The sequence below is a fragment of the Suncus etruscus genome, chromosome 17, assembly GCF_024139225.1.
Source record: "Suncus etruscus isolate mSunEtr1 chromosome 17, mSunEtr1.pri.cur, whole genome shotgun sequence".
In the NCBI taxonomy this organism is placed as follows: Eukaryota; Metazoa; Chordata; class Mammalia; order Eulipotyphla; family Soricidae; genus Suncus; species Suncus etruscus.
The window spans coordinates 74,228,349-74,256,176 of NC_064864.1; the positions used below are offsets into that span (position 1 = coordinate 74,228,349).

At 48.9% G+C, this 27,828-nt stretch overlaps 1 protein-coding gene and 1 long non-coding RNA gene across 4 annotated transcripts in view; both read right to left on the bottom strand.

Annotated features, from left to right (window-relative positions):
- Positions 1 to 27,828, bottom strand: part of LOC126033372 (uncharacterized) — a 56,305-nt gene that overhangs the window by 11,678 nt on the left and 16,799 nt on the right. The gene's annotated exons all lie outside the window — the stretch shown is intronic.
- The window catches only part of WDR20 (WD repeat domain 20), a 46,377-nt gene that overhangs the window by 6,389 nt on the left and 12,160 nt on the right, over positions 1 to 27,828 (bottom strand). The window contains exon 2 of one of the 3 annotated variants that reach the window (XM_049790352.1): positions 6,208 to 6,390. The exons of 1 other annotated variant lie outside the window; for it this stretch is intronic. In XM_049790352.1, the coding sequence (XP_049646309.1) occupies positions 6,208 to 6,390 (183 nt within the window). Of the gene's footprint in view, positions 1 to 2,185; positions 2,233 to 6,207; positions 6,391 to 27,828 lie in introns of those variants that run through there. One more of the 3 variants, XM_049790354.1, reaches the window with a different exon arrangement.

Here is a 27,828-nt window from a genome sequence, read left to right on the forward strand (position 1 = left end):
ACCCCCGACCCAAAAGGGCCCTCATAGTGAGCATTGGGACATAGCCACCTTAGTACTTTCCAGGTTTCACTTTGTCATGAACAAACTCCCCGACTGCTGTTGCACCTTTTAAGGCACTGTCATCTGTAGCTCAGGTCCGTTGCTGACCTGTCTCCTCCAGCTGAACATCGCCCCAGCTCAGGGCTGAAACCACAGCACAGTGAAGAGGGCGCTAGCCCTGCACAAGCTGACTCAGATTCTACTTCTGGCACCACACTTGGGTCCCCCAGGCCCACCAAGAGTGACCTCTGAGTGTGGAGCTAGGGCTCAGCCCTGAGCACCGCCAGGTGTGGCCCTAAAGCCCCCCAAATTAAACAAACAAATATGCATACACCCTATTTTCATGTGCTAGGCCCCTCCAGAAAGCAGGCAGAGGGCAGGTCATCAACACCTGGAGGGGCAGGATGCACCTGGGTGAAGGCCAAGAGCAGGCAAGCAGGCAGGCAGGCAGGCAGGCAGGCAGACAGCTAGACTCTACGTGGTCTCCACGGGCCAATTCTCCCACCCAACCTGTCCTCTCCCCTTTGCTTGGTAACTGTCCCCCTTTAGTTCCCACTGGCCCTGGAACTTCCCTCCCAGTCTGGCCTTTGCTCAGTTGGGTCCTGTTCCTACCTGCTTCCTAGAGAATCAGCAAGCTGAAGTTGAACTGACCCCATCAACAGGAGTGGGAATGCAGGTGTCGGGGCATGGAAACCCCGAGCGCTGGATACAGGCAGGGGCCAATACTCCATAGTGAGATGCTGGCATTCTTTTATTTATTTATTTATTTTTTTGCCACACCCTGGGAACCTCAGGGGTTAGTCCTGGCTATGCAATTAGAAATTGTTCCTGGGGCCCGGAGAGATAGCACAGCAGCGTTTGCCTTGCAAGCAGCCGATCCAGGACCAAAGGTGGTTGGTTCGAATCCCGGTGTCCCATAGGGTCCCCCGTGCCTGCCAGGAGCTATTTCTGAGCAGACAGCCAGGAGTAACCCTTGAGCAACGCCGGGTGTGGCCCAAAAAACAATAAAACAGAAAACAAAACAAAACAACAAAAAAAAGAAATTGTGGGGCCGGCAAGGTGTCTGCCTTGCAAGCGCTAGCCAAGGATCAGGACCACGGTTCGATCCCCCCGCGTCCCATATGGTCTCCCCAAGCCAGGGGAGCCTTAGCCAGGAGTAACCCCTGAGCATTAAATGTGTGCGGCCCGAAAAATAAAAAAAAAAAAAAAAAAGAAAAATAAAAAAAAAAAGAAATTGTTCCTGGCTTGGGGGACCATATGGGACTCCAGGGGATCGAACTGCAGTCTGTCCTAGGTCAGCTGTGTGTAAGGCAAACACCCTACCACTGCGCCACTGCTCCGGCCCCTGCTGACGGACATTCTGATGAGGCCAGGGCTTGTGATACTCTGCTCTTCCTACTGTCTCCGTGAGCCTGTCCTCTCAGGAGGATGAATGCTGCTGAGCCACTGACACCCCCACAGCGTTCCCCAAGCATGAGGGAGGAGCTCGGGGTCCCTGTGTGTCACCTGTCCAGGGGTCCCTAGCTCAAGCAGAGAATGGCCTCAGCCCCTCTTCCTTTGTTCCCAACTCCTGGCCCTGCCCTCTAACGCAGAGCCCCCAGCTGTCTCTAGAGAGCAGCCGAGGGCCACAGCCTGTGCGCTGGCTCACGGCCCGAGCCCACAGGGGGCCCTGAGTACTGCCACAAGCAACTCCTGAGTTGGTCTAGCTGGGCAATGGTCTCAAAACCCGAAAGAGCACAGTGGCGAGGGGACGAATCTCCAGCAGCCCCAGGCCAGGATAAGCTCTGAGCTCCACTGGGTATGGCCAGGGAGTGGGGTGGCAGGAAAGAAAACCCAGGAGTGATCAGGGTGCTCTTGAAAGCTGTCTGCTCCCCTCTGCCCATAGGGTCCCCGACCTGGACGGACTGAGCCTTGGTTGGCGCTGGGCAGTGTAAGGGCCGTCCACTGCTGCACCCACTGTCCCTGTAAACTGTCCCTTCCCTGGCTGCCTCAGCACTCGCTCATCTCAAGGCACAGCACTGCCTTCTCCTCCCGTGCCCCCGGGGGTTGGGGGTGGGTTCCCTCTGTTTGAGTGGCCTGCTGCAGGCCCCATGGAAGGGGCGAGAGGGAAGCGTGGCCGCGTCCTGGCCAAGCCCCCGGCTCTCACCTGGACAGACACTAGAGCTTCCTCACACTGGTCCTGCTACCTTCATCCTCTCTGTCTTCATTCCAAGCCTCCTTCCACAAGTGCTGACAGGAGGTCTAAAAGACACAGTTGAGCCTGTCACTACCTGAAGCCAGCCCAGGCCCCCCGGTCTCAGCATGCTGTCACTATCTGGCTTGGGCCCCTGGCCACATTTGGTCTCTAGTGCTCCTCCACTCTTAGAGATGCTCCTCAGCCGAAGGTCTCGGGCACCCTCCTCAAGGACCCTGATGCCATGGCCCCTTCTAGAACCCTCTCACATATCTACCACCTGGGGCTCAGGTTTGAGAGTATCTGCAGCAAAAGAAACAGGGAGCCATGTCCCCTGGTTCCCAGTTCCTCTCCACATGCTCAGGAGCCTAAGTGTTCTGCAGCTCCCTGGCAGACATGGGGCTCCTGCCTCTGGCTACAGGAGCTTGTGGGGCAGGGCCATAGAGAGACTATGGTGGCCCCAACTCTGCATCTCTCCCTATCTTTACTGCAATCTCATCTGGACAATTCACTTATCTTCTGACAACTTCCTCAGCAGCTGCCGCCCCTGCCACAGATAAAATGGATATAAAGTACCAGATGGCCCTAAGTCTTCTGGGGGTGCCAGGAGACACCCCAAAATCTACCGGAACCCACTGCGAGGCTTGAGCACTGCGAAGGATAGTGGGTCTGTAGTTGGTACAAGCTGAGGAAGCCTCAGATGGTCCTCACCCTAAGTTATCAGACCCAAAATCAGAAAGAAAGGGGTCTTTCCAGGGCTGGACAATAGGACAATAGGGAGGGCACTTGCCTTACATGTGGCAGACCCAGATTTGATCCCCATATGGTCCCTGGAGTGATTCCTGAGTGCCAGGAGTAAGCCCTAGTACTGCTTGGGTTGCTCCAAAACAAATCAAAAAAGTTTCACCTGGCAGGAGGCCACATACAGTCCTACTCTAGGAATGACCATCTTTCAAATAAAAACCTCAGAAGAGTCTGAGAGAAACCACTGCAGTCAGTGAGAGCGAGGGCTTACATCCCTGTTGTCCAGGCCTTGAGCCCTAGCTCACTAGCGCACCTGTGCGGCAGTAAGTCTTGGACACGCGCCTTGGATACACACTGTAACAACTACCGAACCTGAACATGTCCCGTCATACTGGGTATAAAAGGAAAAACTTGGACTGTTGGGGGGCTTAGAATAGTGACTAGGGGCCGGAGTGATAGCATAGAGGTAGGGGTTTGCCTTGCACACGGCTGACCCAGGACAGACCTTGGTTCCATCTCTAGCATCCCAAATGGTACCCCAAGCCAGGAACGATTTCTGAGCACATAGCCAGGAGTAACCCCTGAGTGTCACCACCTGGTGTGGCCCAAAAACCAAACCAAAAAAAAGAAAAAAGAAAGAAAGAAAAGAAAAAAGAATAGTGACCAGAGCAGCCTGATGGCCTGTAGGGGGTCAGAGATAAAGCTGATAAAGGCCAGAGAGATGCTGCCTGCTTTGTATCTATTCCTTTTCTTTCTTTTTGAACCCAGGCCAGTTCTTCTCCTGCCACCTCTGGCCTCTGAATTTCCATCAAAGTTACTTGGCTTCCAATTTCTCTCTTCTTTCTCTCAATCCTGGGTGGTCCAGACATGTTGATGTCCCTGGATGGGTATGAGGCCCCACCAGCAACTGGGCCCGACTTCCCTGCAGCAATGCCACACACCCTCCCCACCTCCCAACAGCCCCCACAGGCTCTAACCTTCCTCCCTGACTAGGCCCAAGGCAAATGCAGTAACTCCCAATCTTTGTAACACTGCAGAAAAAGGGGCCAGAGCGATAGTATAACGGGCAGAGCAATTGCCTTGCACATGGCCAACTCATGTTTGATCCATCATACCATATGGTCCTCTGAGCCTGCCAAGAGTGATTCCTGAGCAGAACCAGGAGTAACCCCTGAGTACAGCTGGGTATGGCCCCCAAACAAAAACACTACAGAAAAAACTGTCTTTATAATTCCTCCCACACCACAAAAAAATAAAATGAAATGAAAAATTCAGCAATCACATCTTTAGAAAACAGAACATCTAGATAATAATTTCCTGTTTAAAAAATTTTTTAAGCAGGGTCAAGAGAACGAGGAGGGTGAATGCCTTGTACAAGTCAACCTGGGTTTAACCCTGGTATCCCAAAGGGTCCCTTGAGTCCGCTAAGAGTGTTCCCTGAGTACAGAGCCAGGAGTAAACAGAGTAAAATAAATAAATAAATCTAATAAAAATTTTAATAAAATTAAAATGCCCAAAATAAATGAAAGTAAAATAAATAAAATATAAAGCTCAGGGGTTACTCCTAGCTATGGGCTCAGAAATTGCTCCTGGCTTGAGGGATCATATGGGATGTGGGGATCCAACAGATGTCTGGCCTTGGTCAGCTGCGTGCAAGGCAAGCGTCCTACCACTGTGGTCCCAATAACAATTTTTTTTTGTTTTTTGTTTTTCGGGCCACACCCGTTTGATGCTCAGGGGTTACTCCTGGCTAAGCACTCAGAAACTGTCCCTGGGTTGGGGGGACCATATGGGACGCCGGGGGATCGAACCGCGGTCACCATCTTTCCTTGGCTAGCGCTTGCCTCTTGCGCCACCTTGCCGGCCCCATAAATTTTTTTTTTTTTTTTTTTTTGGTTTTTGGGCCACACCCGTTTGACGCTCAGGGGTTACTCCTGGCTATGTGCTCAGAAATCGCCCCTGGCTTGGGGGGACCATATGGGACGCCGGGGGATCGAACCGCGGTCCTTCCTTGGCTAGCGCTTGCAAGGCAGACACCTTACCTCCAGCGCCACCTACCCGGCCCCAAGCCCCATAAATTTTAATTAAAAATGCCAAATATAAAAATGGCTTTAAATGTAAATTTTGTCATCAATGTCCAAATGATGTATGGAAAAACTGACATGGCTGTCAGTCCAAACAGCAAGCTTTGCTTCTGGTGAGCTGGAAGAGAAGATGGCATACCTTCTCTTCCAACACACACATAATGTCAGAGGCAATGCCACCCTTCACCACTGCAAAATCCTAGAGTATTAACTATGAGGTGTCACGTTTTCTTCCCCAAGTACATTTCCTAAAAATCAAAATTGATCCGTCCTGTCCTTAAACCATGCACCCAGAGTAGGCTGCTCAGCTTCTGGAGAGAGAAGCTGACTGAATCTGAGCGGACCCTAGCCACATTAAGGGGAGGCCTCAGAGAGACAGAAACCAGGCTTGCAGGCCAACTACAGCACAGTGGGTCCCTGACAACCAGGCCGGCCAATAGCAGGTCCTCTACAGCCCAGATGTCAGTCCCCCGGAGCCTAACAACCTGGCCATTCATCAGTGGGTCCCCAAGAGCCCAGCTGGCCATCAGTTCCACCCATGCCAGGGCCAACAGTCCTGACACACCCCAGGACAGACAGCTCAGAGCCGCAGGCTCCTTCCAGAGTGAAACCCAAGCCCACAAAAAGCCGGATCATTCAACAGCACTGCCAAGAACTCGTCATGTGATCTGACTGAAATGCCAGGATTTCTAACTGTGTTAAAGGTGATCTACAGCAAATATTTTCATGAGCAGAGAACTAGTCCTTCGCCAAAAGTTCGTCAAAAACACACAGGCTTCAGCTAGGATTCAAACAGCCCGAGGAAATGTTATCAAGTTCTTTACTGTGCACAAAACTTCCAATGATGTAAACAAAGTCAGCGATTCTTTATTTTCTGACCTAAGTGATATTCAACTACAACCCTGCCCTGAGCTCCATTACTGAGTTTTAAGATGCCCTCTAAGAAACCTACACAGTCCACAAAAAAGAGCACAAAACAAAAAGTTACCCCCAATAAGAGTAGGAAAAAGTAACAAATCAATTCACCCCATTTAAACGTGTAGAATACAAAGGTATGTATGACAAGTGAAGAGGGGAAAGGGCTGAGGCTGGGAGTGTGACAAGGCCCATGGCCGTGGGAAGGACGCTGAGATCCTTAAAGGGGCAGCTAGGTCACGTGCTACTTACTTCCTCATTAAATAGTTTGCTAGTTTCTTTTTTGATGGGGTCTATAAGCTGGACTTGGCCTGCGGAAAAGCCCACTAGGAGAGAAACACTTTCTGCTGTGGCTGTTAGATGGTTGAAGTCATGACAAGTAGGCTGTGTTCCTTTGTAAATCCTTTTATCTATTGGTTTACTCAAGTCCGCAGCCTGGAGGAGAGAGAGAAAAATACACACGGTCAAGAGCACGTTGAGACGAGAAATCTAAGTTACACTATTTTACACTCCTGCATGTGGTTTCAGCTTTGAACACAGAGCTACTTGGTTGTTAGCATTTTACCAAAGCCCTCATGATACACCAAGGCCAGTATGAGATGACAGATTTAATTTGTTTCCAACAGTTTCACAACCGCTTCTTCAAGTCCGCTTCCTCCCGCACTTCAGGAGAATCTGTGGCTTTTAGATTCAGTATTGCAGAATGGGTCCCAAGTGCTTTCTTGGGTGCAGAACCAGGAATAACCCAAGCATCACTAGTTGTGGCCCCAAAACAAAGCAGTCCCAAACAGGCACTTTCTTGACAAAGTGACTTGGAACCTGAACAGCTCACCTTTCCATAACCTGACTTGCACCCACACCCACAACACAGCAGCCAAATAAACCAAATCAGGGGCGGGGGTGAGGGGTCGCAAAGCCAACTGCAGTTTCTAGGGCTACCTTGGTGGGAGAGGGACACCTCCAACAAATACCCAAGACACTTCCCAAAGTGCTGTGTGGCCCTCAGTTCCCATCCCCCACTGTATCCTCAGGTCTAAATCTTCACAAGAGCACAGAGGGGAGGGTGTTTGCCTTGCATGCAGTGGAACTGGACTCCTTTATGGTCCCCCCAAACCCCACCAGGAGTGATCCTTGAGTGCAGAGCCAGGAGTGAGTCCTGAATATCACTGGATGCGGCGCAACAACCCCCCCCCCCCATCTCCACCAAAAAGAATTTGGGAACTTAGGATCAGAGATAGAACAGCAAGCTGCTAGGGCAAGTTGCCTTGATGGGGCTCCTGGGTTTAATCCCTGCAACCCCATGTGGTCTCTTAAGAATGCTATAAGTGGGGGCCGGAGAGATAGCATGGAGGTAAAGCGTTTGCCTTTCATGCAGGAGGTCATCGGTTCGAATCCCGGTGTCCCATATGGTCCCCCGTGCCTGCCAGGAGCAATTTCTGAGCCTGGAGCCAGGAATAATCCCTGAGCACTGCCGGGTGTGACCCAAAAACCAAAAAAAAAAAAAAAAAAAAGAATGCTAGAAGTGGGGCCGGCGAGGTGGCGCTAGAAGTAAGGTGTCTGCCTTGCAAGCGCTAGCCAAGGAAGGACCGCGGTTCGATCCTCCAGCGTCCCATATGGTCCCCCTAAGCCAGGTGCAATTTCTGAGTGCTTAGCCAGGAGTAACTCCTGAGCATCAAACGAGTGTGGCCCGAAAAACCAAAAAAAAAAAAAAAAAAAAAAGAATGCTAGAAGCGATCAAGGGGACAGCCAGGAGTATAAGGCCTGTGCAGAGCTGGGTGTGGCCCAAAAACAAAATGAATGGGCTGGGGAAACTTGGGGTCCAAAGTCAATGGTGTTATACAAAGATTGTTCCAGGTTTTCTTAAGGGGAGAAACAACCTACTCAGGCATGGAAATTCCAGGCTGGCTAGACCCCACCAAGCAGGTTGTCCTGGCGGAAACCTGGAAAATGCCAGATCTTCTAAGTGGAGGCTAAGAAGGAAGCAGGTGATGATTTCAGCCGAGAAACATTCAGCCACGGAACCCAGGCTTTTTTCAACAAAGAGGGAAATAACTGACTCCTGACATCACTGGTGCAGTCTGTGCACAGGTCTGTAATCTGCATTCAGGGAACACCAGCTGGAAGGGGCTGGAGCATTGGCACAGTGGGGAGGGCACCTGTCCAGCATGTGCCCAACCTGCGTTTCACCCCCAGGATCCCATATTGTCCCTCAAGCATTGCCAGGAGTGATCCCTGAATGCAGAGCCAGGAGTAACTCCAAAAAACCCCAACAACTATTGGCTAGAAGACACTGTACAGATGCCAATTCTGGGTCCAACCCGCCATCTTGAAATGGAAGCAAAATCAGCTCTTTATGTGAACACCTGCACGATCCAGCCCTCTCCATTTGCTCCTTCAGTGCAGCCACAACCCCCAGATATCTGCACTCTGACACTGGTAGCATTTAAAGCCCCTCAGACTCATTTTTACCAAGTCTCAGGTTGGACTGGGAACATTACCCCAGTGGGAAGGAAACTATCCATCACCAGCATCAGTGATTCTCCCTCATTTCCCACACCCTCCTCTACTGTGCAGAGACTGACCATTACCAGCACAAGGGCAAATTGTCTTCTGGTAACAGTCAACAGCTGTGCAAGAAGGATGAGCACGTAACCAGAACAGAAGGAGCAAGTGAGTGTGGTTCATCACAGGACCCTAACTTGCATGTGTGAGGCCCTAAGTCTGGTTCCCTACGACCCCATGCCGAGGACAGAGGAGAAGGCAGAGAGAAAAAGAAAAGGAAAAGAGCAAGAGAGGAAAGACCTCAGAGCTTGCACAACTGGGAAACTGCCTCACAGTCTCCCAGCCCCTCTGTGAACTGCCACACCCCTCTCAGACTCAGGGGATGAGCTGTTGGGAGGAGGGAGGTGTGCTAGCCCAAATCCCGGCCCAGTGTCCTCTGGTGCACTTGGCTCTGAGGAGAACATCTGAGGTAACACCTCATCACGCGTGACTGCAGTTCGATGCTGGCTCAGGTGGGAATCAGATATTCTGGCTCAGCAGCGGCGGCCCAGATTCAGGCAGGGCCTGTCTGCTCCCAGCACCTTCTCGTAGGACTGCTTGACCAGTCAAGCCCCAGCACATCACCTGGTCCTCAAAGGCCCCTCCCTGAGGAAAAAGCTAGCTCCTCTCCTGTCCTCCTCTTCCTGCCACAGACAGGCAGCAAGCAGCACCAGCTTTTGCACACTCTCTGGTCAGAGAAGAACCAAAGGAGACGCAGTACTGTCCTGCCCACTCCAGCTGCCCAGGAAAGTGCAGCAGCAAAAGCAGGTTTTTTTTAGAGCAGATTTTCTCCTCATCAAACCCTCCATGACAAGCTGTTACCTTCCCTCCCCGGTTCCACGCCCTGGTTCTTGGATATGCTGCCCATGCCGGCACTGGCACAGCAGACTATGTCATGGGGAGAGGGGCGGTGCCACACATCCAGGGCTTCTTTCCAGTGTGACAGAAGTGGGTCAGAGAGAGAACCAGAGCCCAACTACCTCCCAAATGCAGGTGAGACGTTAAGGTTCAGATAATTCATGGGGCAATAGCTTAGCTTCAAATCATGGCGGCATGACCAGAAAATAAAAGTAAAATAAAACTGACTTGCATAAGATGAGTCCAGCAAAATTCATACTCCTTGTATGAATATATACACTTGTTTGCAAGAAAAAATACTTCTCTCTGGGGGGGGGGGCACACCCATTTGATGCTCAGCATCAAACTGAGCTAAGTGCTCAGAAATTGCCCCTGGCTTGGGGGGGACCATATGGGACACCGGGGGATTGAACCGAGGTCCTTCCTTGGCTAGCGCTTGCAAGGCAAACACCTTACCTCTAGTGCCACCTCTCCGGCCCCAGAAGAAAGTCTTTTTAGGAGGGTAGTTGGGGGCCACTCTGGTGGTGTTCAGGGGACCCTATGGGATGCCAGGGATGGAATCCAGGTCGGCCAAGTGTAAAGCAAGCTCCCTTCCTGCTGGAGAAGGGCTTCAGGGAGGCTGGTATGGCATGAGGAGGAGCCAGGCCCTGACCTATCCTGGCCCCAGGCCACTCTTCACTTAGAAATAAAATCTGGGGCCGGGCGGTGGCGCTAAAGGTAAGGTGCCTGCCTTGCCTGCGCTAGCCTTGGACGGACTGCGGTTCGATCCCCCGGTGTCCCATATGGTCCCCCAAGCCAGGAGCAACTTCTGAGCACATAGCCAGGAGTAACCCCTGAGTGTTACTGGGTGTGGCCCAAAAACCAAAATAAATAAATAAATAAAAAAAGAAATAAAATCTGCCTTCACAGTCTCCACTAGAAAGGGAAAAAAGAAGGCACTGGGCTGTGCCATGGCAGCCTTGGCTGCAGCAAACCACGAGCTTAGCACGGCAGTGTCCATGGTGTCTGGGCCAGTAGGGTTAATGAAACACTGATTTCTTCATTAAAAAGGAACTATGAATAAACATGAGCGAGTTCCAATTTGCACACATTCTAATACTAGATCTCATCACATTAAAATGCTGACATCTTCTAATGACCTATTTTTAATAAGTGCTTCTGTAAATATGCAGAGAAGTATGTATTCCTGTTCCTTAAGGAATAACATCTCAAAGGAATGAAAGACAAAATGCTTTCATTTTTGCAAAAGACACATTTTAAATTCTTAGAAAATAATTTTCTTTAAAAGATCCCTTTAAAAAGGGAGAAGTGTAGGTGAGCTCTGATCTGCTAAAGAGTTGTGATAAATTGGTTGGCAAAAGATGATTTTCAGGGGCCAGAGTGATAGCACAGTGGGTATGGAGTTTTCCTTGCTTATGGCTGACCCGGGGTGAACCCGGGTTCGATCCCTGGCCTCTCATATGGTCTCCTGAGCCTGCCAGGAGTGATTTCTGAGCAGAGCCAGGAGTAACCCCAGAGCACTGCCGCCGGGTGAGGCCCAAAAACCCAAACACAAATTTCCAAGCAGCTCCACTGCGTCTCTTACTCCTCTGCTACTGCTTTCCTGACATTTCCACCACCCAAGAGCGTCCTGTGCTTGACACCACACACAGATGATTTTCAGATGTTCTGACTCAAGCTGCAAGTAATATCGGCAGAGTGCTTAGGGAAAGCTCTGTTCTAGGCCAAATCCTCTTTAGAGCCCCCAAATCAAATTACAAAGGCCATAAAGGAACCAGAGGGACAGCATAGAGAGGGGAAGGTGCTTGCTCTGCATGGACCCAGGGTCCATCCATCCCAGCATCCTATACGGTCCCACAGCCCACCAGGTGTGGCCAAAACATCAATAACAACAACGCTCTAAAATGATCTGGCCCTTATTTACTCAATTGAAGAGAAAGTGAGGCCCAAGGAGGGTGGTCACCCACCCAAGGGGGCACTGAACTTAGAATTAACTATGCTTAATTAGTTAGCTGTTACTAACTTTTGTGATTAACCAACTTTTGCTATTAACGTAACACTCTAGCACGGGGGAAACACTTTTGGGGGCGAGAAGCCACACCTCACTTGGAATGTTCAGGGGGGTCACTCCTCGATCTGCGCTCAGGAATCACTCCCTGGCTCAGGAGACCATTTGGGATCCCAAGGACTGAACTTGGGTCTGCCAAAGCACCTTCCCCTCCCTTCTGTACTATCTCTCTGGCCACAGGAAATTGTTGGGTAGGGCACTTGTCAGGGTTAGCTCCCCGACATAACATATGGTTCCCTAAAGCACCATCACAAGTAGAGCCAGGAGTAAGTCCTGAGCACTACCAGTTGTGGCCCCCAAAGAAAAAAGCAAGTAATAACTAAGAGATGACAGAACACAAACACAGCCTGCGCAAGTAAAGGAGACAAACCAGAGACAGGTGGCCAAGTGACTCATGCTGGACCCTGAACTGAGCTAGTCTTGGGTGGACCAGACCTCATTGCCTGAGCTGAAAATCTCCCGTCAGGGGAAGTGAGGACCCACTCAGGAGGACCCACTTGGTGGCATCAGGGCTGGAGACCAGGCTGCCTGCTTGCAGACTGTACTCTAGTCTGTCAGCTCCCTGGCTCTTCAACCAGCTTTAAGGCCCCTCAGGAACTCTGGACTTGGGAGTTTTGGCCCCCCAAACAACCTAAAAACAAGGGGGGCTCACACTGCCTCGGGCCGCCTCGGGAGCACCCTCAAATGGATCTGATGTTTTTCTCCTACAGAACTATAGGGGGAAGAAAAACAAGTTTAGGCATCTGAAAAGTATCCACATTAGCACAGCTCTGGCAACACCATGGTCGGTGTGGGAATGTGGACTGGTGAGACTGGCACACATGGGACGGGAGGGGCAGGATGCTCCAACCCGGGCATGGAGCCCAACTGCCTGTAGACTGGCAGGTTGAGCAAAGCTCCTTCCCTGTACCCGGCCCTGCGCTGGCACTAAGGGCCCCTCCCAGCAATACTAGGCTGCAAGTCCAGGCTGGGTAGATGCTGGGGTTCAGCACAGCACTTCTGAAAGCCGTCCTGGCTATCCCCAAATGCAGGAGCACCATCAGGGTGGCCTTAACAAAAACAAATTGATCTGCAGTGACACTTGCACACATCCTTCAATTATATTACATGCGAGCTTTAAACAAGAGGCCAGTCCTGTCCTGCTGCTGAGCCCAGTTTGAAACCCAGCACTACATCTGGTCTCCCGAGCACTGCTAGAGGGGCTCCTTGAGCACAGCCCAGACCCCCGAGGTCCAGAGGCTGTGGCCAACCCCTCCCCTAACTGAAAGCACATTAAAGGAGTGAGCAGGGGATAAGGAGATAGTGCGGGCTCACAGGCAAGAAACCTGAGTCTGACTCTGTCCACATGTTGAGTGTGACTCGGGCCACCTTGGGCATATATGGCAACTACAGGAAGGGTGCAAGCAGCACCGCACCACTGTGGGGAGTGGCGAACAAGTTCGACACAAAGAGCCAAACTTTTAAACAGAGTCAGAGAGCCACACCACGCAGTGACCTGCCAAAACAGACAAATATTCACGCAAAAGCATATAATTTTAACAATAATATATTAAACACATATTGCATTTTGCCATTTTGAGTGAGGGTAAAATCCTGTTCGCCACCCCTGAAATAAGCAAAAGTGAAAGGAAGTATGTTTGTTTGTTTTTTACAGCACATGAACATTGCCAGGTGAAGACCCCCTACTCCCACAGAAAACAATAAAGCGGGAGCCTTGTGTGTGTGAGCCCCATATCTGGTGCCTCAGCAGCAGAGTGCTTGTCTGTGTTCAATCCCCAGCCCTCCACACATAGTTTGGACCACGAACTGTATTATGTGGGTTTTTTTTTTTTTTTTTTGGGTCATATCCGGCGGCGCTCAGGGGTTACTCCTGGCTCTACGCTCAGAAATCGCTCCTGGCAGGCTCGGAGGACCATATGGGATGCCAGGATTCGAACCACTGTCCTTCTGCATGCAAGGCAAACGCCTTACCTCCATGCTATCTCTCCAGCCCCTTATGTGTATTTTTATCTGCAAAGAAAAGAACCTAGAGGGACAGCCCCCAAAACGTTGAAAGTGGTTATTCAAAAGGGCATTTAGATTTAGTGAGCCACACCCAGTGGTGTTTAGGGCTTGCAGTGAGAGCTGTACACTCAGGGACCACTAGCATCCACCTGGGATGTGAGGAGTCAGGAGTCAGGAGTGAGCTGACTCTTGGGGTAATGTCCAATCCTGACACTGCCAGGAGTGACCCATGTAGAGCTGGATTAACCCTAATCCCATTACCCTTCCCCCCAAAGAAAAAAAGCACAGGCTTCAAAAACAACCAACCTTCTCAGGGAGGACAAAGGGGCACCCTGGAGATGCTGAGACCACTCCAACTGCTCAGGGGGCCAAGCAGGGCCAGAGACTATGCCTGAGATCCTACACTCTAAACCTTGAGCCATCAGTCTTCCCAAACCCTAAAGTGTAAGATGATACCCAGCTACTAACTCAAAACAAAGGTGGTCCCCCACTTTCCTCTTTCCTTTAGACCTACCCCTTTGATATGTAAAAGCCCACCTGGATCATTTAAACCCCCCACCCACCATGGGGTTGGGACTGGGAGAATAAAGAAAAGTCAGGCTGGCTTTAGTGCACAGGAGGTGAAAAGCAAACTAACTCCACGACTCTCTCCTGACAGGCTTGGTTTATTCATTCTTTGCAGCTACCCTACTTGCATCAGACCTGCCCACCTGGGGTTAGAATCACGGCATGTGGGGTGAACTCAAAACGTGCAAATTTATTTTAAACCAAAGCTATGGAAAACTTCTCAAAACCATCCTCGAAATTTCAAAGCATAGCACAGACTAGCACATGGCAACAGAAAAATGTGCCAGTGACCAGTGAAGCCCTGTGCAAGGAGCCCAGCTGCTGTCGCTAAGGAAATGCCTGGGCAGGGATGCAGGTGACACAGCAGGTGAGGAGCAGGTGAGGAAGTAGAATCTAAGTGCTCCACAGGCAAGCACCTTTGGTGGATGCTGTTTCAGCAGGGTGGGTGGGGAGGGGCAGGAAAGCTATGGAGAGGACTGAGTGAGCATTCCAGCGTAGTGGGGTAGCTCCAGCTGGAACTGAAGTTTCATTCCTCAAATACTGCTCCTGCTCTGATCTGCTCCATGTGCATCTATTTTCCGGCAGCATAGTTCTAAAACTCCGTTCCAATTGCTCGCACAAGAACTGAGAGGAGATTTTATCAATGTTACGCTTTTTTAGAAATTCTGGGAAAAATGAGTCCCAAAATATCCTCAATTCGGGCCCGGAGAGATAGCACAGTGGCGTTTGCCTTGCAAGCAGCCGATCCAGAACCTAAGGTGGTTGGTTCGAATCCCGGTGTCCCATATGGTCCCCCGTGCCTGCCAAGAGCTATTTCTGAGCAGACAGCCAGGAGTAACCCGAGCACCGCCGGGTGTGACCCAAAAACCAATATATATCCTCAATTCAGAGAATTAGCTTTTCAAAATTCAGTAATGTTTTCAAGGTTAAAGTCTTGAGTCCTGAAACAAAAACATTTGACTCCACGGGTCAAACTGCAACAGAGTGTAATGGGACCGGCTGCTGCTGGTGAATGTAGGTTAGCAGGTCAGCAGGCTTGGAGGCGGTGGAGAAGCGGCAGCAAACGGAGGCTGGACAACTGTCCACCCCCACCCCCCAGAGCCAACACTTGGCAGCTGTACACTTGCTTCACTCGAAGCATTTCTCATCTAATGTGATGAAAAGTCACAGAACTAAAACCTACAGCTACGAGCTTTAATACTAAATATAAACTTCCTCACAAAGAAGTGGACTGAGGCAAGGGTTTCCAATTATAAATGATTTTGCAATTACCTGTCTGCAAAAAAAAAGGCAGGAGAGGGGCAGGGAGAAGATACCCAGAGGTGCTAACCCCACAAGGAGCCCTGCTGTTTGGCGCTGTGCTTGAGTGCTTGCCCTCTGCGCTAAGGGAGGTCACCTCTCAGGGTCAGGGCAGCATTGGATAAGGAGCCAAATGGAGCTCTCACTTGCCCTCAAGATGCTGCCCAGCACCTCATGAGGTCCCCTGGGCAGCACCCAGATTTCCTGAGTGCAGAATAACCCTAGCATTGCCGGGCATGGTCCCAAACCAACCAATGAAAGTAGTTTTTTTTTTTTTGTTTTTTGGGCCACACCCGGCGATGCTCAGGGGTTCCTCCTGGCTGTCTGCTCAGAAATAGCTTCTGGCAGGCACGGGGGACCATATGGGACACCGGGATTCGAACCAACCACCTTTGGTCCTGGATCGGCTGCTTGCAAGGCAAACGCCGCTGTGCTATCTCTCCGGGCCCCGCAAAGCAGTGATTTTAAGTGAGCCACTACATGCACTCCAAGGTCAGAGAGGTGGCGACGGTGATGGAGCAGATGCCCTGCACTGTGTAGGTCTGGGTCCAACCCAGAGGATGCCGCCCAGCAGTCTGGTGTAGAAAAGATTGGGTGATTCTTCTCTGCAGTGCACTATACCCAGGTGTGACTTTTGATGAAATGACTGTTCTAGCCCACACCAAGTGTTCTCAAACCTCAGCCAGAAACTCCATTACTGTTCACTAAGGACCAGGGAGACAGCTCAAGCCATACATGGACATCATACACTAAGGAACCAGGACTTGGAGTCAGAACACAGGGTCTACATGAGGGAAATTCAGGTACAATCCCCATAGAGTGCCCCAAGCACAGTCGGGAGAAACCACTGAATTCCAGGCTGTAAATAGCCCTCAACACACCAGGTGTTAAGCTAGCCACAAGAGGGCAAAGGGACAAGGGCCCCTCAAAGTTCGAAGGATGGACTGTGGCCAAGGGTCAGGGCCAAGCGGCTGTTGCATTCCAAGGCAAGGCCCAAAGATATTTCTGGTAAAACTGGCAGAAGTCCAGTCTGCTGACCGCAGGGCAGGGAGACCGCCACCTTCTGAGTCCACAGCAAACATAGTGAAAAGGAACCAGCTTCTCTATAAGCACTCACAGTCCTAAACGCACAACAGCCTGAAATCAGGGAAAGCAAAAGCCCAGAAGATGCCACCTGTGAACTACAGAGTGGGGTCAGCGGATGTCCAGAGGGTTGGAGTACAGGCTTAGCACAGAAGACCAGGACTTCATTCCTGGCACTACTAGGGTCCCTGAGCGCCACCAGCAAGGGCCCCTAGGAGAGTCACTCCTCTTCCCATCCCTGAGAAAGCTGTGAAATGACACCTCAGAAAAGCTCAGGGTGAAGCCTGTCACATGTGCACACGGAGAGCACAGTGGAAGGAATCAAGAGGCTCGTGTTTGCCCTGGGGATGGCGACACACATCTGCCTTCCCAAACCAGCCTCCCCACCATGGAAAACAGATAAAAAAACATTCCAGCCCAACTCAAGTTCTTCAGATCAAGGTGTTCAAATAGCACCCGACACAAGACAAGGCTATTTAGCTCTTATCATCTTATTGTTGAGTAAACATCAACATGTGTTGGAAGCTGAGGCCTCAATACGGAAGGAAACAAGCATTTGTTTGCTCTTAAGCTCTTAAATAATGAGGGGCATTTCTAAGTATGGGGAGAGATGCAGGAATACTGGGATTCTGTGACTTGACCTATACTGAGCACAATGAGCACAATGTTGCCCATCCTCTCTGGGAAAGGACTTCTGGACAGAGAATCGAGTTGGGACTGCCAGCCCCACTGCCTGGCCCAGACAGCGTCCAGTTTAGTGCCAGCATAGACCAGGCACCTAATTATCACTGGCTGATGGAGGCAGTATTAACGAATGCTGCGGCCTCCCGGTGGACCCAGCCACTGTTCACTCAGGACAGTCTTGACTGCAGCCACGAGGCACTGTTCTTCGAACTTGGAGCGCATCAGAAGCAGCTGGTGACTGAGTTCAGCATGAAATGCCAGGCCTGCTCCTGCAACTTCTGACTCACAGGGCCAGAGTATGCCCTGGATTTCCTCTCTCAGGTTCCCAGGAGCCCCAGGCGAGAGAACCACTGTAGAAGGGGAAGAGAAGAGGGACCACCGATATGTGGGCGATGTATCACAGCTGAAAGAGGCACATGACTGGAGAGGTGAGCTGAATAAGCAAGCACGCAGGGCAACAATGGGCTCCCTGCTCATCAGACCCATGGCAGGAAGGGGAGTTCCAACAGCCCCCTTCGAGGAGAGCCAAGGTGATATGCAATGGCAAATAGACACGAAGTTGTGGGGCCAGACCAGGAGGAACGAATGGGGAGAGAGCAGATGCCATGAGGGATCATGACCGACACCAGCAGGCATCCCTAGCTACCACTGACGACCTCACGCCTTCAGAACTTGGGCTCTGCAAGGAGCCTCAGAGGCAACCCAGGCGAAGGAGAGGAAAGGAAAACCTTTCTCCAGTTTCATGGCATTCATTCATAAAAGTGTTCCTTAAAGTGTAGTTCTCTCTACTAGACTATTTTTGTAGATAAACCTTATTCATTAGTCACCAATTTAAAATTCTCTGCAATTTTGGGACAGAGAGATAGCATGGAGGTAAGGTGTTTGCCTGGCATGCAGAAGGATGGTGGTTCGAATCCCGGCATCCCATAGGGTCCCCCGAGCCTGCCAGGAACGATTTCTGAGCATAGTCAGGAGTAACCCCGGGTGTGACCCAAGAAACCAACAACCAACCAACCAACCAAACAAAAAAACCCCAAAAAACACCTCTGCAATTTGTTTGAAAACAATGCTCAGAAATAGGCTATATTTCAATCACTATTGTGGGGTCAACAATGATTAGATTAACTTTGGCCTCCACAGAAAAATATCAGACATGGCCTACTATCGACACTACTAAAGCCTAGCAGGGAACTGCCAGCACTTCCTAGCCCACAGCATCAAGGGGATCAAGACCCTGGAGCAGGGAAATGGCTCAAACAACCCAAGCACAGATGCCGGTAGATACCACATGGTCCCACGAACACTGTGCTGGGAGTTCTATAGCCCCAACCGAAATTTAAAAGAAATAAATGCTGGGGCCAGAGTGAGAGCAGGGAGGGTGTTTGCCTTTCACATGGCCGACTTGGTTTTGATTCCCTGCATCCCAGAGGGTCCCCTGAATCTTCCAGGAGTAATTTCTGAGTACAGAGCCAGGAGTAACCACTGAGCAACACTGGGTGTGGCCCACCCCCTCAAAGCCCCCAAAAAGTAAAGAAACTCTGATTATCCCCACCCTACCCTCCCAAATGGGGCTGAAACCCCAGCTCAAATACTTATATATACCAAGTCAATCCCAGCAGCAAAGGGGCATCAAATGTACTCCATAAAATTTCACTAGTATAAAAAGAAACCACCAAGTTTTTCAGATAAAGTTAGGAGGAGTAAGAGCTGCTCCATAAGGTGGAGGGATTCAGAGTACCAGCTTGGTGGGTGGAGAACATGTGTGCTAAGCCTGGCCAGTGAGTGCTGACCATCAGGCAGGGGCTGGGTAGAGAGGCTGCAGCACAAAGCCCAGGTTCAGCTCAATTCCTGATGTCACACGGGGCCACCAAACACGGGAGCTAGAAGCAAGGCCTGAAAGCAGCCCAGTGTGGTCCAACTCCTAGTAGGAAAAGAGGCACAGCACCTCCCAGAAGTACGGATGCTCTTAGAAATCTTTTTTTTTTTTTTTTTTTTGAGGGGCTTTTTGGGCCACACCTGGTGATGCCCAGGGGTTACTCCTGGCTCTGCACTCAGAAATCACTCCTGGCTTGGGGATGCTAAGGATTGAACCTAGTTCCATCTTGGGTCAGCTAAATGCCAGGCAAATGCCCTACTGCTGCGCTATCGCTCTGGCCCTGCTCTGAAACATCTTAAATGCTTAAGTCAAATACAGAACTATGGTGCGCTACAATTTCTGACTGTCAAATAGGCAAAGTTCAAGTAAAAGTACATTTGCCAGAAAGTTAAATGGATTCAACCTGGGGCATATAATTGGCTGCTGTTTTTCAAAGTTACAAATGCACATGTCCTTTGGCCCAGCAATTCCACTCAGATCTACTAGTAATACGACAAAATGATAGTTGGAAAATTGTTGCAGCCTCATTTGTGACAAGTAAAGCCTGGAAAGCATTTCATCATCCATCAAAAGGGGGTTTATGGTCCCAAACACAATGAGATGCTGTGCAGCAATCAACACAAGAAAGGCATTCTTTGCAGGAAAAGAGTCATCAAAATAGATTTGCAAAACAAGAGGCAAAATGCAACATGCTGGAATTTGTTTTTTGTTTATTTGTTTGTTGTTTTGCTTTTGGGTCACACCCAAAAACATGGGTAATGTTACTCCTGGCTCAACATTCATAAATCGATTCTGGCAGGCTCAGGGGACCATATGGGATGCTAAGATTCGAACCATCATCCTTCTGCATGCAAGACAAACCACCCTACCTCCATACTATCTCTCCGGGCCCCATGCAGCTTGCATTTTTAAAGGGAAAAATAATCTACCTGGTTCTCTGTGTGGAACCATAGCCCAGATCCTAAAACTAAACCAAGAATTTACTATCAGCTGCTTTTCACTGCAGTTCCTTTAATTTTCAGGTGTGAATGAGTCACCGTAAGGAGAAAACGGTGGTGAGGCTGGGCAGTGAGGAGAGAAGGTGAATAAACTATCTAGAGAAGGACACTAGGGAGGATGTGATAGATGGGCCCTGATGGAGGTCACGACAGATAGGACACAAAAGGGGACATGACAGATGAATACAACAGACATGACAGCTGGCCCATGATTAAGGACATGGTAGATGGACATAGCATATGGATACAGCAGAAAGGGCTTGCTAAGAGTAATTTCTGGGGCCCGGAGAGAGAGCACAGCGGCGTTTGCCTTGCAAGCAGCTGATCCAGGACCAAAGGTGTTTGGTTCAAATCCCGGTATCCCATATGGTCCCCCGTGTCTGCCAGGAGCTATTTCTGAGCAGACAGCCAGGAGTAACCCCTGAGCACCGCCAGGTGTGACACCCCCCCCCCCAAAAAAAAGAGTAATTTCTGAGAGCAGAGCCAGGAGTAACCCCTGATCACCGATGGATGTGACCCCCCCTCCACCCTGAGGACATAGCAGATGGGCCCTGATGGAACGGAGAGCATTGAGACTGTAGTGGACTGGGGTGATACTTTACAGAGAAGGGCCCAGCACCCCAAACATGCCAGGAGTGATCCCGAGCAGTTGAATACACACACACACACACACACACACACACACACACACACACACACTCATCCATCCATTGTGGGAAGACAAAGTTACATGGGAGCCAGCTTGACCTTGCTGTGAGGACAAGCACCTGATGTTGAAAACCTCGCACAGCTCTGAAGGACAGTGGCCAGTGTGGTTCAACATGGCTTCTGCACCCTCTGTTGATAGCCTCCTGTGGTCCACACTGCAGAGTTCAGTTCTTGTCTCCCATTTCATGAACACAGCACATCTGACACTGCATCTACTACGGAGAACAAAACAAACCAGGAGCAGTTTCCATTCTCTCTTTCAGCAGCACAAGGGAGGCATTGAAACTTCCATCAGGGCCCAAGTGATGGCACAGAGGGGTATTATCAACCAAGGTTTGATCCCTGGCAGTTAGGAGTAAGCCTTGAGAACTACTGGGTGTGGTCCAAACACAGACAGACAAAATTCTATATTCACTAATCATCAAGGAGATGCAAATCAAAACAATGAGGTACCAATGCAAGTCACAGAGACTGGCACATATCACAAAGAACAATCAGTGCTGGGAGAAAGAAATTCTAGTTCACTGTTGGTGGGAATGCCACCTAGTCCAGCCTTTATGGAAAACAATACAGACACAGATTCCTCAAAAACCTGGAAACTGAGCTCCTATATAATCCAGCCACACCGCTCCTAGGAATACCCTAGGAACACAAAAACAATACAAAAATACCTTCTGCACATTTATATTCATTGCAGCGTTAATTGCAGCCAGAATCTGGAAACAATCCAGATGCTTGACAACAGACGAGTGGCTAAAGAAACTGTGGAATACTATGCAGCTGTCAGGAAAATGAAGTCATGAAATTTTCCTATATGTGTAAACTATTATGCTGAGTGAAATAAGTCAGGAGAGAGGAAGACACAGAATAGTCTGACTCATCTATAGGATTTAAGAAAAATAAAAGACATTATTGTAATAATACAGAGACAATGGAAATGAGAGCTGAAGGGTCTTACCCACGGTATGAAGCTTACCACAAAGAGTGGGGAGTTCAGTCAGAGAAATAACTATACTGACAACTCTCTTGACAATGGTAGTGAGAGAAATAGAATGCCTGCTCGAATACAGGCAAGGGGTAGGGGAGGAGGGAAACTGGGGACATTGGTGGTGGGAATATTGTACTGGTGAGGGAGGTGTCCTTTTTTATAACTGACATCCAATTACAAACATGTCTGTAATTATGGTGTGTGAAATATTAGGTGTGGGCCCGGAGAGATAGCACAGCGGTGCTTGCCTTGCAAGCAGCGATCCAGTACCTAAGGTGGTTGGTTCGAATCCCGGTGTCCCATATGGTCCCCCGTGCCTGCCAGGAGCTATTTCTGAGCAGACGGCCAGGAGTAACCCCTGAGCACCGCCGGGTGTGGCCCCCCCCCAAAAAAAAAGAAATATTAGGTGTGTTAAATAAAGGGGGGATATGAAATTCTGCGAACCACTGCTTATGAAGGTTAAAGGAATTGGGCCCACAAGTGGTTTGATTATAACCTGCTGTTCTTCAGGGCCTTTGCATACCATGAACTTGGCACTTTGCTGTGCAGATTCCAAAACTCAGCCAGTCCTTAAGAGAAACCACTGTTTGAAGAGGCCAGTCCTTAAGAGAAACCACTGTTGGGGCCGGAGCGATAGCACAGCGGTAGGCTGTTTGCCTTGCATATGGCTGACTTAGGACAGACCTGGGTTCAATCCCCACCGCAATCCCATATGGTCCCCCAAGCCAGGAGTGATTTCTGAGCAAATAGCGAGGAGTAATCCCTGAGCATCACTGGGCATGGCCCAAAACCCAAAATAAATAAATAATAAGAGAAATCACTGTAACCTGCGCTCCAGAATCAAAAAGGTCTTTGAATTTCCTGCCCTGAATTTAAAGGGTTAGCATAGGATTTTCTTCCTTTAGTTTGGTAATTAGGGCTATTAAGGGATTAATAGATCCTCAGGGGTTAATACTACCAAAAACTCCAGTCTTACTTCTGATTTTCCAGACATTATACAGAGAAGTAACAATAGCTGGGCAATAGCTTCTCCATCTCTGAATGTCACTGGCACAATAAACTAGACAAGGGAGTCTGAGTCTATTATCCCAGGTGAACGATAATAGTTTGATAATCAAACTACTTCTTCCTATAATCAAACCGACTGTGCCTTGGGGATGAGTCCCAAGCCTGCATATTCTTTTAAAGTATCAATTCACACCCAAGTCTTCAACACAATGTTCTTGACAATATCCAAAACAGCAGGGGGTAATTCTGCCTGTTTTTGCACATTAGAAAACTCATTTTCCAGAGGCCAGGCCGTAAGGTATCTGCCTTGCACGCACTAGCCTAAGACTGACCGTGGTTCGATCCCCTAGTGTCCCATATGGTCCCCCAAGCCAGAAGCAATTTTTGAGTGCAGAGCTAGGAGTAGCCCCTGAGTGTCACCAGATGTGGCCAAAAACAAAACAAAATAAACCTCATTTTCCCCCATCAGCAGCTCATAAGACAATGTAACCACTGATATCACCTTTTTGGCATTATCTGGACTATAAAACTTTGCTTTAACTCCCTCAGCTTAAAACATTTTCCATTGCACACTTTGAGGAGTACTCAAACATAGCTTAACAAATGTCTGAAAATCATGAAGAGTTCAAGATGCTTTTTCACACCAAAACTGAAGTTGAACACAATATGCCCAAATTGAGAACATGCTTATCTGATCCATATCTAAAGGTATAGGTTGGTTCATTCTCCTTATGGGAGGGAAATGAGTCTGGGTTATCAATACCAGTTTTCCGGCCAGGTTTCCATGGGGAAATAGGGAGGTGGTAATTCATTTTCTGACTCAGCCTCAGATAGTAAGGCATTTTCTTTTCTTTTTTTTTTTTGGGGGGGGGGGGGGAACCACACCTGGCGACACTCAGGGGTCATTCTTGTGATTCAAAAATCACTCCTGGCTTAGGGGACCTGTGATCTGTCCTAGGTTAGTGCATGCAAGGCAAAAGCTGCAGCCCTCAGTTTGTTTTGTTTGTTTGTAAGGCATTTATCTCTTTCCATTACTAATGGAATTAGGGCTAGCCTGTGAAATTATGTAGTGCCTGCAGTTGTGGGTTGGTATTAGAGATAGGTGGTAAATTGCAAGTTTATAAACTTTTTGTTTTGTTTTGTTTGTTTGTTTGTTTTGGCCATACCAGGTGACGCACAGGGGTTACTCCTGACTACGTGCTCAGAAATCACTCTTGGGGGCCGAAGAGATGGCATGGAGGTAGGGCATTTGCCTTGCACGCAGAGGAATGGAGATTCGAATCCCAGCATCCCATATGGTCCTCTGAGCCTGCCAGGAGTGATTTCTGAGCACAGAGCCAGGAGGAACCCCTGAGCACTGCCGGGTGTGACCCAAAAACCAAAAATTAAAAAAAAAAAAAAAAGAAGAAGAAGGGCCCAGAGAGATAGCACAGCGGTGTTTGCCTTGCAAGCAGCCCATCCAAGACCAAAGGTGGTTGGTTCGAATCCCGGTGTCCCATATGGTCCCCCGTGCCTGCCAGGAGCTATTTCTGAGCAGACAGCCAGGAGTAACCCCTGAGCAACGCAGGGTGTGGCCCAAAAACAAAAAAAAAAAAAAAACAAAAAAAAAGAGAGCAAGGCAAATGCCTTACCGCTTGTGCCACCACTCCGGCCTTGGGGCCAACGTGTTCTTACAGGAAAAATACCTTTGTCTTTCAAAATGAAGGTGTTTCAGAAGTCTTTTATCTTTTTTATCCTTTAATGCCCAGCCTATCCACATGCCTATCAGGACATTGTTTACACAAATGGAAACTCCAGTAATGTTTATGGCTATATCCGGAAAGGAAAAGACAGTAATATAATCAAATAATTTCTTTAGAATGTCAGTCCACAGTCAATTTATAGCCATAGTGCTAAAATCACACAGAAACAATGTTTCTACAAAAGGGTGGAATTATCCACTTAATCACTAACATCATCCATCCAAAAAGCACTGACAGAATTCCCAAGAGGAACATCTCACCCTTAGACAAAGAGGTCATTGTTCCTGATGCCAGCTGTGAAATATTAGGTTGAGTATTCCACAAATCCCATGGAGGGAGTGAGGTTCCCATGCCCCCAATCTGGGTAGGGCGAGAGACGTGAATCCGACAGTAATTCCAACAAAGAAAATAATCCACATGACTGGGAAGAAACTCACACCACATGCTGAGTCACCTCAAGCCAGAAGCTTGAATACATAAAATGGCTATCCAAGATGGTGGCTTCCCCTCCAATGTTCCCAGGGAGTCTTTATGGGCAGGGGGGTGGTGAAAACTGGCTAACACCAACATCAGTGCTTAAAGATATTAATTTTAAAAAATCAACTAAAAGCAAATTCTATACAACTGAGAAAAACTCATCAACGTATCACAAAGCCATTTTCAACAGAGCTGAAAATGTTCACTTAACAGAAAGGAGAAAGCAGTTACCCTCCTTTTACAGTTACGCATGCAGTGATAAACAGGTAAGATTTACCTAAACCAAGCTGAACTGAGGTTTCTGTGCCATGGGCTCCTTTCTCACAATGTTATTGAACATACAAGATTACGAAGATGGAGCAGAACAGAGACAGCTGCCAAGGTGCTTGCCTTGCACAGCCTACCCCAGGTTTGATCCCTAATACCCCCATATCTTCAGAGCTGCCAGAAGCACAGAGCCACGGGTAAGCCCTCAGCATCGCCACATATGGCCCCAAGCGAAGATTACAAAGAGGGCCGGAGCAGTGGCTCAGTGGTAGGGCATTTGTGTTGCACAGGGCTGACCCAGGACGGACTGCGGCTCCACCCTCCTCATCCCATATCCCAAGCTAGGAGCAATTTCTGAGTGCATAGCCAACAGTAACTGCTGAGCGTCACCTGGCTCGAGGGACCATATAGGATTGTGGGGGTCGAACCCAGGTCCGTTCTGGGTCAGCCACCAAGGCAAACACCCTACCGCTGCACTATTGCTCCGGCCCCGCTTTTTCCTTTTTCGAAAAGATATATAACTATACATACTCTGTGGATTTAGGATCAAAAAGATGACACTAGGGGTTGGGAATGTAGCTGAGCAGCAGAGACTGCCCTGCTCTTGTGAGAGGCCCTGGATTTTATCCCTGGCACTGTTGGGGGGCAGACCGTGACATTTATGTCATGCTCAAATACAAGCATTAACTAGTAGATTCAAAGTCTCTGTACTGTGATGAGGGGCCTGAGATACTGGACAGGAGTTAGGATACTTAATCCCCAGGACCCCCATAATGCCCCAGGCCCCATCAGGAATGATCCCTCACTACAGAGCCAGAAATGAGTCCCAAGCATTGCTGGGGAGGGGCCCCCAAACAAACAAAAATAATACAAATGAAAGCAGTGACAAGTGAAATGATCTCTGATCTATTTGTGACAATCATAAGATGACACAAAACCATCATGGGCCAGGCTGGGGATACAGACACAGGTCTGGTACTATTGTGATTTTTGAGCTGAGTTCATTGGGAAGACAGTGTCTGTTCTTCCCATCTAGGTTGATGTTCTAAATTCCACTTGGATCAAGAATCCCTACCAAGGGGCTGGAGCGATAGGGGTAGGGTGTTTGCCTTGCATGCAGAAAGACAGTGGTTGGAATCCCGTCATCCCATATGATCCCTCGAGCCTGCCGGGGGCAATTTCTGAACATGGAGCCAAGAGTAGCCCGAGCGCTGCCAGGTGTGACCCAAAAGCCAAAAAAAAAAAAAAAAAAAAAAAAAAAATCCCTACCAGGTGACAACTGTCCATCACAGCCGACACTGTGTGTCTCACCACAACTCATCTCATCAGCCACCTGTCTCACCGCGACACTGTAGGCACCTCAGGCGAGGTTCTAGGTGGTGACTGCGTTTGGGCCCACAAGTCCAGTGCACGTTAGCTGAATAACGCGGCCACTTACTATTTCACTGGAAAGCAAACATCGTGACAGCAACTGCTGTCCAAACACAGAGCGAGCATTCAATAAATCTTGGTGGAATGATCGGTGTGTGAATATCCAGTATCTCTGGTTAGATGATAACCTATTCAGGGTTAGGGATCATGACTGATTGCCAAACTGCTTCTCACACACAATCTATTCAAGTACTTGTTAAATAAAACATTAAACCAGAGCCTCTTGGGGCCAGAGCAATAAAAGTACATCAGGGAGGGCATTTGCCTTGTAGATTCAGGTTCAATCCATGGAATCCGATAGGGTCCCCCTGAGCACTGCCAGGTGATTCCTGAGCACAGAGTCAGGGGTAAGCCCTGACCACCAGTGGGTGTAGCTTAAAAACAAGCAAAACAGACAAGAGTCTCTGAAATGAAAATCAAATAGAGAATGAGCTCAGAACTAGTTTTACTACATCAAAAAAAAGAGCAATAAGTCACAATAACTATGAGCCAACTAAAGGAAAAATAGCTTCAGGTCCCAGGATAATGGACAACAGAATTACTTGAGAATATGTTAAAACAAGTCTTACTCTTGAAAGAGCAAAACCTTATGAATTAATCCACATGTCATTCTTGCCTTCTTCTAAAACCCAAGATTTCGGGGCCAGAGAGATGCCTTTCATGCAGAATGTCGTTGGTTCGAATCCTAGCATCCCATATGGTCTCCCGAGCCTGCCAGGAGTGATTTCTGAGCCCTGGAGCCAAGAGTAACCCCTGAGCGATGCTGGGTGTGACTTAAAAACAAAACAAAAGCAAACAAACAAACAAAAAAACCGCAGAAAAGAAGTAAAACCCAAGATTTCAAGTATACCTTTTTCCAATCACCAAGTGTATGGGAATAGAGAGAGAGAAAGAGAAAGTAGAGCCAGCAAGGCACTGTTGCGCACTGTAGCCCTGGGTTCAATTCCCAGCATCACATATGCCCCAAAACATGCCAAGGTCATCCTGGGCATTAAATCACACAGGATTAACCATAAGCACAGTGAGTGTAGCCCCCAAACAAATTATAATGATAACAATAAAAAATTGTAAGTGTAGCAAAGATTTACTTGTCATGTTTTACTCTAATTTACAAACTGTCACTTCACAGAAAAGTTTGTGAAAGTCAAGAAAAAAAATCCAAGAGCAACTAACAGTCCATTGATGCTCAAGCAGGGAGCTGGGGTTACGGGTCACATGATGGTGTGGCACTGACCACATGACCCCTCTCTAACGATTCTGAGTGTGGACCCGGA